This window comes from Panthera uncia, chromosome A2 (assembly GCF_023721935.1).
Source record: "Panthera uncia isolate 11264 chromosome A2, Puncia_PCG_1.0, whole genome shotgun sequence".
NCBI lineage: Eukaryota > Metazoa > Chordata > Mammalia > Carnivora > Felidae > Panthera > Panthera uncia.
Genome location: NC_064816.1, coordinates 51,599,644 through 51,612,901, shown reverse-complemented (window position 1 = coordinate 51,612,901; position 13,258 = coordinate 51,599,644). Strand labels below are relative to the sequence as shown.

Here is a 13,258-nt window from a genome sequence, read left to right as displayed (position 1 = left end):
AGTTTGTGGAAGCTTCCCTTCGATCTTGCCAATTTTTACTAGTGGAAATGGTTTTAGGGCCAGCATGGGGTTACTTGGGGTTACTTGAGCTCATGATGAAAACAGGGGACTAAGATAAAGGGGGATCACAGTGATAATGGAGCCCAGGAAAAAAATGCATGAGTCCTTTTTGGGCATAGTGGCTGCATACATTTTTGAATTTCATGAATAGGACCAATATAGCTTGTACATCTGGGATCATTCACACTCAACAAGCCATTTTTTCTTCAAAGTAGCAGCACACAGCTACTTGCAACAACCCCCAATCCCACTTTGCCTATGGTGAGGAAGAAGGAGCACCTAAATTAGTTACTGTATTCAAGCCAAATACCTAAACTCTACAGTGTTTCACCTCTGATGGCCTCCGCAGCTAATGATGATGATATGTCCAATTTCAAGTTTGTTTGTTTGTTTGTTTGTTTTGGCATGGGTGGTATAAACAGTGGTCATCTACAAAATGTAATAGAAGTTAACAACCACAGGTCTTTGGTCTTTAGGAATTCATATTTTTAACAAACAACCCATGAATAAGAAGTAATTCAAGACCGTATAAACAAAAATTAAACTATTGGTACAATATATAATTTCTTAATTGCTAATATTCTATTCTGTACCATGTTAAGTGCTAAGAATAACTGAGTTATTCTTTTGGAGGGGATCTGAGACTCAAAAAAAATTAAACCCAGGGCAAAGTCAAGGTGTAAACATATAGAGATTAGTACAGAATGAAAACTTAAATCACATAACTCTCCCTTACCATGAATAGTACATGTCCTCAGTTAACCAAAACTACTTGTTGCACTGCATTCTTGGTGTACATACTCTTTTCAGAGACAAAATTATCAAATTTTTACTCAAGAACTATTTCACAGTATAGCTAGGACATCCTGCCCTGATACAGGTTAAACCAATAACTGCAGAAAGCAACAATTTTTGTGGCTTTCAGAAAAACAGAATAAACAGATTTTTATATAATATAATGAAACCAATCTCCTATTTAAGAGGCTCAGAGGACAGATATATGTGTTGAATCAAATCACCATAAAATAATGAAACAGCATTTCTGGAAATATTTTTTCTTAATTTTTAAACACCTTGATTAAAAAAAAAAACTATGATTAATATATTCAAACTTCAGGCTTCCAGAAAAATTAAAATGTTAAGATGTGAAGCCATTCATTTCAACAATTAAGCGACTTAATTGTAATGCTTTAGCATTTATATTATAAAACATGAATCACACTAACACAATCTATTTTTATGTGCCATCTATGAGAAAAAAAAACAAATAGAAATACAGAAATAAATATGAAACAGTACAAAACATAAGAAGCTGTGCTAAGGAACTCCAGTAGAAGGAGCTATAGAAATGAAGAAGTGACATTTTGCAATGGCCAAGAAAGGAATTTTGAAAAACGAGGTATCTGCTTAAATCTTCTACATCTGAGTGAAAGTAGTAATTAATCAATTATTTAGCATGCAATAGGCATTTAGGGACTTTGTTTTCTTTATGGGTAAAATGAAACGCTTGGAATTGGAATAGACATAGGTCCCACAATCTATTCTACAAAGCATTGGGCACCATGTTAGGTATCCTAAGAAATATAAAGAAGAATATAGGTTGGTCCTACACTCCAGAAGCTTACAATTCTTTGGGAGAGATAAAATATACAAATTTCTAAAATTTCAAAGTAGAACAAAAACATGCTGAGAGCACTTTAAGAGGAATAAAAGTGCTGTAGGAGGGATAAAAACAGCTAGGAGAGATATGTAACTTACAAGACTATATAAGGGGAAAAGAGACCCCTCAGGTATTCTAATAAGATGTTAAGTATATTTGGGAGACACACATAAACTGAGGAGATAAAAATGAATAGGATTTTTAAAAATATAAATATATCTTTAATGCTTACAATTCAGGAAATGGGAGCCATTCACAGAGATACAATATGGATTAGTTTAGGTTTCTTTTTTTAAAGTTCTGATGCTTAAAAGTGAACACTACCACGGCAAACTAAGCATTAAAACACTGAACTATCCATATCTCGTATTAGAATACAGCTTGGAAAAAAAACTACAAGAGCAATTTTACCATTCCATATATGCCCATAGTATCCCAACAGCCATATCTGGAATTGACTTTACCTTGTGAAGTGCTTGCAGACAGTGTATCAGCAAAGGAATCGCTTTCTGGGTCAATAAGAGAATCTCCCAGAGTTTCACCCATAACAGCATGGAACAGGGATTTGCTGTAATTCACACTGATATTTTGTCTATTTCTTGCAAAAGACCAATCCGTTAAAAAAGAAAAAGACTTGCAGTAGTAGAACTTGTGAACACAACCAATGAGTTAAGACTTCGGTTTCCAAATATTTGGGAGAGGTGGGAATAAACCCACAAAGGACCAGGCCTGAATTGGCTGGCACTCTCCTGCTAGAGAGCCAGCTGTGACAAATGTTGTGTCATAATGTTGTTCACTGCTTTGGCAAGACTTGGTACATTACAAGGAAAACATTGCCACACTGTCTAGCCAGTGACCCACATGTTCGGTGTCTTGTGAGGGGCGTGAGCTGTACAGTATTTAGAGCTATCAGAGCAAAGAGACTGTTCAGTTTTCAATTGCTTCTTAAATGGAAAACTTTGCATCTCTGGGTTATGAAAGACCAGATTAAGTTACCTGGACAAAGTTTTTTCTAGCTGCCCATTCCTGGTTGAGTCTCTAACCATATTATCTGAAGAAAACTACTTAATTCATTATTATTATTACTACTTTTATTTATTTTAGAGAGAGAGGGAGAGAAAGAGAGAGAGAGTACATGAGCTGGGGAGAGGGGCAGAGGGAGAGAGAGAGAATCCCAAGCAGGCTCCACACTCAGTGTGGAGCCCGACAAGGGGCTTGATCTCACAACCCTGGGATAATGGCCTGAGCAGAAATCAAGAGTCGGATGCTCAAACGACTCAGGCTCCCAGGTGCCCTGAAAACTATTTAATTCAAACATGTACTTACATTTTATTCTTTTATTAAACAATTTTTTTGAGGTTTATTTATTTTTGAGAGAGAGACAGAGTGTGAGAGGAGGAGGGACAGAGAGAGAGGGAGACACAGAATCCAAAGCAGGCTCCAGGCTCCCACCTGTCAGCACAGAGCCCAATGTGAGGCCTGAACTCACAAACCGCGAGATCATGACCTGAGCCGAAGTCGGATGCTTAACTGACTGAGCCACCCAGGTGCCCCAAACATGTACTTATATTTTGAAATTTGGCATCAGCATGCTATTAAAATGTTATTTTAAAGGTAATCCACCACTTTATAAAACCCAAAATGATACTACTATCCAAATTCTATAAAATTAAATAGTTGAGAGATACAGTTGAGATTTTATATATCAGGGTTTGCTTTTTAAAAATCTGATTATTAAATTTATCCATCACTAGCAAAGGCAGTCATGCTGCACCAGTTGATGTCTGAGCACAAGCTGATGTTTAAGTGATAATTGCCATGTCATAATGAAAAAAAAAAAAAAGCGGAGTCCTCTCTGGGAAGAAGAATGCGTTACCAGAAAAAAATAGAATCACACTGACAGGTTGGCAAGGAACTGTGGTCAGTTTTGTAATCAGGAAAACGCTGGCTTCTTGCTCAAGTCCTTTGCCCTTTTTGGCTCAGAGAAACACTAGCTGTGCCAGACTTCAGTATGGAAGCAGGTCTCCACTTGTCACTTAAGTGGCCTGATTGAATTGCAGTGGCTTGTGGATTTAATACAGATGCCCCCACATAGGGCAATATATCAGATAGCAATAATTCTCTTAGACTTATCCCAATATTCTCCAGGTGGAATAAATATATATCTGGTTAATTTACATTGCAAGGGGACTAGCAAGTTTCCCTGTTAATCACAGAACAATAACTTGGGGGAGGGGGAATTCGGGCTGGGTCTCGACAGCACAGAATAAAGTGGAGAGTTGGGCAGTTATAGTGGTTAAAAACCTTTAAAAACCAAAAACCTTTACTAAGGTAGTTCAAGTTAAAGCAAGCTTCTTCTTGGCAGTCCAAATGACTAAGGTAATTATAGGTATGTAGAACTAGTTTTGTCTATATTCAATTTGAATTATCAATAAAGGAGTTTCTTCTTCTTTCTCAAGGTTGGGGAATTACCCGTATTATATACACAATGACATAATCTTTAAAGGTGCGATTTGTCCAAAGTTTTTGGTTGAATTTATGATATATCAAAATAAATTACACAAGTCAAGGATAATTTCCTTCTTGATAATTAAACAGAACAAAAATTTAAGTCCCATTCTGCTTACGGACACCCTTCCTCAATGTCCCAAGATGTGTTTGAGTCTGAAGGCAAGTTTTAGGCTTTCTTCCTATTAAGTGGCAGTTTCTCACTCCATTCCCTATCCTCACCCCATTCTTGCTCTCAGGTTCCAAAGTGCCTCTGACTTTAAAAAAATGATCAAGTTTATTAAAATGTTCTTAAGATTATGCCAGATTAGGGGTGCCTGCATGGCTCAGTCAGTTCAGATCATGATCTCACGGTTCATGAGTTCAAGCCCCGCAGAGAGCTCCATCCTGACAGCTCAGAGCCTGGAGCCTGCTTTGGATTCTGTGCCTCCTTCTCTCTCTCTCTGCTCCTCTCCTGCTTATTCGTTCTCTCTCTCTCTCTCTCTCAAAAATACATAAATAAATATTTTAAAAAAGATTATGCCAGATTATAAGAATGATAAAACTGGCAGAAGAATACCATTTTAGAATGAAACTCTCTATAAAAGTCTAACACTCTGTTAATAAGACGAGAAAGACAAGGCCCCCAAATAAGTAAATTCTCCAGGTTAAACAGCTAGGTAGTGACGGAGCTGGAACTGGAATCTAGGTTTTTAGGTATCTGACTCCCAAGGCCAGCCTTCTACTGGCCTTCACCAACTTCTACTCTTACAAGCGTCTAAATCATCTCTTTTAACAAATCAGTCACCGCAGGGAGGGAGTATAGGGTGACTTAAAGGGAAAATATGCTAACTCTTTCAAGGAATATCAGTGAATAACTGTGTTATTCATTTTTCAGTACCCATATCCATGGATACGGAGTGGGTGTGGGCAGTTTCTCACTGCCTTTTTCTATCTTATTCCCGTATTTCTTCAACAATGATGTAGCTTGGAATCTCAGTTTTGTTTCCGAGGCCAATAGCATTAACCTGGTACTCCAGTTCTATAGTAGTCTCTTTTATTATTTGGACAATACACAGATCCATTCTTTCCAACTATCATCAAAGAGTCTAATTTCTGGATTCTTCACCTACTATTACTTCTATTCTTTTTTTCCCCCTCAGACAACATTCATCTTGTCTAGCTACTGCTGTAGCTACACTTTCCAACCCTCTAACAAGTTCTTATACTGTGCTTTAGCTATTCAAACATAAAATTATTTTTTTAACAGCTAATTATTCGATAACACCTGACTCTAATGGCATCTACTCTTATAGCACACACCACATCCTGTCCTCCCTTCTCCCCTTGGACTGTATTATTTGGGAGCAACAACCTGTCCTATTCACTGTATTTCACTCATTTATTTGTTCAACAAATATTTATTGGCAAAAAATCAGAATATATTGGCAGGCCCTGAGTTAGGTGTTGGCTTGATGAATAAGATGGATGTGTTCTTATCTTGCAGATTTCAAAAAAAAAGCCGGTAAGCAAAAATTACAATTTCTATCAAATGTTGTTTAAACTCTTGACAGCATATCAAGCAATAAAGAAAACATCCCAAGTTATTAACACAATACTTGTATGATGTGGATTTTTAAATCATATTTTTAATGTTAGTAACATTTTAATATTTTGTATCACACTGTAGCACTGGGTCACTTGAGAAATAACTTGCTCACATGGATATTAAAATGGACAAAAACAAACTGAGCCAATCTCAATTGTATCTAACTAGGCAGCTGCTTTGCTCTGAGATAAAAAGACTCATTATATATTATTTTACAGTGATTTATCCATGCATTCCTCAAATATTCAAACACCTCCTGAGTGCCAGATATTCTAGGTATAGGAGATAAATTCATTAATAATCCAAAGTTCTTATCCTCATATCCTTCATACTTAACTGTATTTATCAAAATTATCCCAAAATGCCTAAAAGAGTGATCTTTTAGCTCACTTAACTTTGAAGGTCAATTAGCATTGATACCAGAAATAATGTATTTGTTTACAGTCATACCTATGACTGGACAGTATATGATCACCAGAAAACTTATGGGAGCTTTGACATGCATGGAATATTTATTTATTTTTTTAAGTTTCTTTCTTTATTTTGAGAGGGAGAGTAGGGGAGGGGTAGAGAGAGAATCCCAAGCAGCCTCCTTGCTGTCAGTGTGGAGCATGATGCAGGGCTCAAACCCACAAACTGTGAGATCATGACCTGAGCCAAAATCAAGAGTTGGACACTTAACCAGCTGAGCCACTCACATGCCCCTGCATGTAAATATTTCTGTCTTCAAGACTTTATGATTCCCAAGTATCCTACTCTTTACAATATCAAAATATAAAGGATATTATAACAAGGTAACTAAAAAGCATGCCAATAAATGGGACTGTCATGTAAGATCTTGGAGCTATAGGCCATGTCTAGGTATTCCGCATACCAATTCGGTATCAGTGCTTTGCATCTGAAGTGTACTTCTACACTTCAGAAGTCTATGGCTTTCCATTCCATGGAGAATCTCCTTTGAAGGCTAGGCCTTGGTAATTCTGCAGAGTGAGGACTCACACAAAAGCTAACTCAGCTTCTTCTATTGAGGGATGTAGGACTTTGTGTGATGGCGAGGCTGAGAAGGTCATCTCCTCTTGGACTTTGGAAACACAGGGGTATGGATGTGATTGTGGGCACAGCAGACATGCACAACAAGAGAGAGAATGAAGATAATTAGGAATGGCCATATAACAAGGAAACTGCAAAGCTTATTTAATTCTATCCTAGTTTATGACACTTGAAAAAAACGTAGTTTGGCATTTGAGAATGCTTTCTTCAATATTTGGTCTTCATGATTATTTATGATTCCTACCTTTAGCCAAAAGAATCTGAATATTACTCAGTCAAAAAAACTCTCAGATTTTAGTACATTTAGGAGAGGGCAACTGGACTCCTAACAGCTGTGCATGATTCAGTAACAAAGAGAATGTCTAAAAATCCACAGTTAATAAAATCATAGTATTAAGTATTATATCTGTATACAGCTTTTAAAATATTATTCAGTGTTTAGAATAATTTATATCAAATATCCCCATAAAATAGAATATTAAATATTTTTTGTGTTGTGTTCCTCTTGAAAGCTAATTAAAACCTTGCTTTTTTTTTTTTGGCCATAGGCTAAATTTGGATTTTATTCTCTAGATTAAAATTAAAATTTTAAAACTGCTTTAATTACTTTCTTCTTTCATGTAAAATAAGCTATGTTAGTATTGGTATAAGATAGTGTACATAGTATTTTTTTTCTTTTGCTAGGAACTCCATTTGTTGCTTCATTTAATGCTTTAAGTGCTGTGAATACTTATGCTGGAGCTCCTTGGGAGAACAGTATTTAACACTGCCTTGTATCTCTAGAGCCTACCACAGCATCCCCAGTTGGCAAAAAGCACATGTGCGTTGTTTTTGAGGACAATGAGAATCATGACAGAACAGCTGCTGGCACATCTGTCTCACATGGATCATTCAAGAAGAGGTTAGAGACCTAATGAACTGACAACAACAGTTTTCTTCTTGTTCCAATAGGGCATTTCGTGCTGGTACTCCAAAGGACACCAGATAATTGCTAACAAGCAGAATGACGAACTAAGCTCACCGCTCCCTCTACCCAGAACTGCTGCCTTTTTTCTACAGCAATTAAAGTTGGCTCTGAACTTTATCTTCTAGCCATGGTTGCATCAATTCAGGGTTTCTTCACAGTCATCACAGGGGACACAACATGGAAGAACTGATGTTCCAATGGGACACATGTCTAACAGAAAACCAAATAATCCTGTATCCTAAGATGTAAATTCCACTGCAACAATCACAGTAAGCCCGCTATTCCCATGGAAAGAGACAAAGGAAACATCTGTGCTATTTTATTAAAGGCAAAGTCCATTCTTCCTTAATAAAAAATTATAACCGCTCAGATTTTCAAAAAGTAACAGGATTGTATATTTCTCTACAGGATTAGTATTTTAAATTAATACACCATTTTGATTACTCAATGAAATGGTGTTAACGTGTAGCCGATTGCTCCAGTAGATGAATATCTGCGTTTAAAAAGGTCTTCTTGACCTTGAAGTAGTGTAGTATATGGAAAAGCACACTGACACGAGGCAGAAAGCCTCAGTTTTAGGTTCTTATATGGGTTCAGATACAGACTTATTAACTCTTTGGGTTCAGATTTTTCATCTCTAGAATGAGAAGAAGGCCTTTCTGCAAAGTAGAATAATCCTTGAGGTCCTCTTGGGTTCTAATTTTGAATACTTAATAGCATGCCTGTAATTAGTTTAAATGCAATGGAAATTCTTTTTACTGTATTCTTATTCATGTTCAGATCGTAAGTTAAACTATTTTCTTTTGTACTTGACTGCTAATTAGGTGACAGTATAAAAGGCACTTTTATCTGGAAAAATATGCCCAATAGGAAGTTAAAAGTCTGTAAAAGAAAAACCAACTGAAAATCTCCTTTTCTTTTTCCCCTTCAAAAGTTAACTTGCCAGTAATACCTGAAAAAGAGCCTAACCTGTCTTACTACTTTCTAGGGATCAACTAAACACTTTCCAAATTACTGTACCTTTGAACCAAAGGCATCCCACCTGAACTATGTTAACTTGTTTTTGCCTGTAATATCTGAACTTCTCCAGTCATGTACTTTCCAGCATAACAAAATACCATGGGCTACATTATCATCTGACCCATATTAGTGTCGTACGAAATCCTAAACTTTTTTTATTTTTAATGTTTACTTATTTTTGACACAGAGAGAGAAAGAGCATGAGCAGGGGAGGGGTAGAGAGAGAGGGAAACACAAAATCCGAAGCAGGCTCCAGGCTCTGAGCTGTCAGCACAGAGCCCAACGTGGGGCTCAAGCTCACGAACTGTGAGATCATGACCTGAGCCGAAGTCAGACGCTCAACTGACTAAGCCACCCAGGCGCCCCAACGAAATGTTAAACTTCTTAAACACATCTTCTTCATTATTCAGATTTTAACAATTAATTTTTCAAGATCAGTTATACCGAGATTCCTTGGGTAACAGATCTATCTTATCACTGGTGAACCACACTAGAATTCCACAAACACTCTAAAGCAACCTCAGAGCCACAGTGCTATATGCAAGTTTAGTTTATGTAAAATAAGCAATTTACAAGTTTTGCAACTGTACCAAAGGAAATATATGGATTATTGAGATCACAGACTCACAAAACTTAATGCCAGGGAGATTAATACATTCAAACTCTTTTAATTTTTCACATAAGGAAAATGAGTTCCAGAAAAATGAAATGATTTGCTCAAGGTATTACCCAGATAATTAGGAGCAGAGTTTGAACTAAAAATCAGGTTTCTTCATTCCCAGTCCAAAGCTCCAAACTGTGCTCTGTCATGAAAATGACGCAATAAAATGTTCAAATAAATTGTTCCGATCCATTATATCCTTAATGCCAACTATTATGTTAGACGTCTATCAGCATGAAAGCATTTGCACTATGATATGATTCACTTAATGTGAATGAATCACTAATGAGAATGCCATAGTTCATCACAGAGTTTAGAGACTTTGCTTTCTACAAAGTAAGTACTCAATAACAACTTGGTAAATAAAATTTGGTAATATTTGAGCAATCAATTCCAGAATGCATTTTTCTGACAAATGTCCTCTTGCCTCATTTGTAGATTCTTCAAGGCTCATCCTAGTATTCTGGAGTTCTCATGGTAGAAACAGTGAGTGGCCTTTCTACTGAAGTTCCTTGTTCTTATGAAAATAAAATTACGAAAAACTTCTACTTTGAGGTAATAGTATTCTATAATTACTTTAAAGTACATTAAAGCTGCGTGGTATTTTTACTTCATTTGGGGCTACTGGGAGGTTATTCAAAGCAAAACGAGAAAATAATGGCAATTACTGAATAGGGCTTCAATACGGAACCTGGTAATGGGTCTGAGTCATAAAGTTATACTTTATTTTTTATCAACCCTGTATAAAATGGTCTACTTCTAAGTGAACTTGTAAAATTCACACTTGATTTTGAAAATTCCATATTCCACATACCATTTCTTCATGAAACATATTGATGTTGATGGAACATATTTAAAAGCAATAGTGATGTTAGTGTTTGCTACTTTATTAATCAGATAGCTGTCATGTGCAAGATTTAAATTTTTTATAAGAATTCATAATATTTTAACTTTGAGAGCCTATTCTGTTCCAGGCATGGATTTATTTAAATTCTCTTTAATTCTCACAATTATTCTTTTAGATGAGAAAAGAGAGGTTTAGAGAGAGATGGTGACTTTGCTGGAAGTAAACATGTTTGTAGTTGACAGTTTGAATTCAAGCTCACATCTTTTTAATTCTTTATCCCACACTGACCAAAGACAAATAGGCAAAGCTTTAATCCACAAACTATTACCAGATGTTTTTGAAAGATAAGAAAAGTGTTTTTTAGTCTTTGAACCTTTTTTCTTCAAAAGAAACATATTTACCTTCTTTAAAAAATAAAGTACATGTTGGCTTGTCTTTATGTTGTTGTTGTTCAATAACCTTTTCTTATTACAGAACCAGTATGTTGATTGTTGAAAATTTAAAAACTAAATCATTTTAATTCTACTACTCAGTGATCATCATTGTTGAATTCTGTGTTTGTCTCATTGGTTCTAAGAGCATACGTTTGATCCTAAGTATATACGTGTACCTAAGCACATATATACAGTATTTGTATTTTTTTTTAATAAAAATGATATATGGTACTTAGTGGTAACTTGCTTCAAGTCAACAATCTTCATCTTTCCAGTTTGTAAATTTTCATTTCAAATAATATTCACTCTGTATTCAAACTTCCCCAGCTGACCCAAAATGTTTATAGCTGGTTTGTTCCAAACCTGAATCTAATCCAGGATGATGAAATGCATCTGGTTACATGCCCCTTAAGTCTTTTTTAAAAACTTCCCTTAATTTTAAGGTCACTGACTAACTGAAGAGATCAGGCCAGTTATCATGTAGAATGTTTCACCTCCTGGATTTGTCTGGTTGCTTTCTTGTGGTATCATTTAGCTTGCTTATCTAACACTGTGTTACTTATACACTGGGTGTTAAAGATTTATGAATTCAAAGTTAAACATCTTTTACTTGAATGTAACATATGTGATGTTCTAGACTTCCTATTTGATCACATCAGAGACACAGCGTACAACTGACCATTGATGATGCTAATTTAGAAGTAGATCTCTCCATTGTAGGATTACTTTTTCTCCTAGCAACTAGGAAGTGACCTGTGTTCTGTGACTTTGGCATATAAGGTTTTTCAGTTTCAGCCATCATTCACTTAGGACATTTAATAATCTTCTCCTGAATCAATACTCTGAATTTATGAAATTAAGTTTTTCTAATTCTATCACTCCTACATTTGTTAGCTGGCATTTTGCAACAAGGTAGAGCTTTCCTTTGGGAAGTACAGCTACGTGGATACCCTGAAACATAGTTCCTACTACAAAGGAAGGATAAATACCTAATCTGTCCTCTATTATTGAAAAGGTAGATATCTTCAACACCAAACTTTCTTGGTTAGGAATATCTGTTTCTTCTGTTCATTGAATGTTCATATCCTAAAATATACTAAGTTTCTCTTTTTTCAATTATTTTTAAAGAATTTTATTTCAACTTCAATTTTCTCTGTTATTCTTGGTCCTAACAGTTACAATGAGGACACCCATGCTCTGGTGTTTTTTCTTTTTATGACATATACAAAACCATTTATCAACCCCCAATAAAATAACTAATACTTCAGTTTTACTTAACCATTTCCACTAACAGGATTTTCAGTTTTTATCCAATGTTTATTCCTCAATTATAGGGGATACGCAGGATATAAACTTAACTGGTTCATCCAAACTTATGCTGTGGGTCAGCATAGCTTTAGGAAGAAGAGTCTAAGATTCCTGACAAGTTTATGGACTAATTAAACCACATTCCAACTACCTGGTTTGTTCTTTATACTCCAAGGTTGCTTTTCTGCAGACATACTAAGCTCTAGGAAGTAAGATGCTATGTTTCTATATTTACAAACACAAACCCCATTTCCACAAACTTTTTCTTTTTTTTTTTGAGGGAAAGGGAGAGCATGCATATGCGTGTGGGGGGGTGGGGAGGGGCAGAGGAAGAGGGAGGCAGAGAGAGAGACAGAATCTTAAGCAGGTTCCATGCTAAGCATGGAGCCTGATGAGGGGCTCAATCCCATGACCCTAGGATCATGAACTTAGCCGAAATCAAGAGCTGGGGATGCTCAACCCACTGAGCCACCCAGGTGTCCCTAAACTTTTCACTGTAAACATTCAGAACATCTTACTGAACACAAAGGAAAGCAGAAGACTAAAACATGAAGACAGACAAGAAATAACTTTTCCAATTTGAAAATAAGCACATTTCCCTCCCCAATAGAAATAAAAATAAAACTGAGTCTTAAGTCAGTCCTCCTTCTAATTATGTTTTTATTTATCTATTGCACACAGTCAGATGAACAGCTCAAAATGCCTAAAGTCATTCTGGGCAAGTTGACAAGGATCCTACACATTGAAATGAGAAGTGGGAAGAAGGCCAGATTGCTTAATTGTTACTTGGGAATCCAAGGAGGTGGACAAGCCAAAATCTTAATGGGGATCCAAAGAGTACAACTTCTTCCTTAGGCAGCAGGGAAAACAATGGGCCAGATTCTCATTCTGTGTAATTTTATAGGATGATTCCATTGTATCGTTCATTGTTTCTTTCATGTACTGCCTGAAGGGGAAGTGTATTGTTATCTATGGAAGAGCATCCATAAGAGTTACAGAAAATGAGAACATAGCCTCTGGGAGATTAATGAATGATGTGGCATTCAGTCTAGTATGGAACTTTCAGATACACATTCTGGGAACTGTGTACTTGAAAGACCTATACATTAAGGTCAGGAAGTTTCAGTGACCAAGATGTAATGAGATGAGCAATAT

At 36.2% G+C, this 13,258-nt stretch overlaps 1 protein-coding gene across 3 annotated transcripts in view; it reads right to left on the bottom strand.

Moving 5' to 3' along the window:
* PPARG (peroxisome proliferator activated receptor gamma) overlaps positions 1-13,258 on the bottom strand; it is a 134,798-nt gene that overhangs the window by 71,054 nt on the left and 50,486 nt on the right. The window contains exon 1 of one of the 3 annotated variants that reach the window (XM_049642740.1): positions 2,185-2,288. The exons of the other annotated variants lie outside the window; for them this stretch is intronic. Coding sequence (XP_049498697.1) covers positions 2,185-2,266 — 82 coding nt within the window. The 5' untranslated portion in view covers positions 2,267-2,288. Of the gene's footprint in view, positions 1-2,184; positions 2,289-13,258 lie in introns of those variants that run through there. 3 annotated transcript variants of the gene reach the window in all.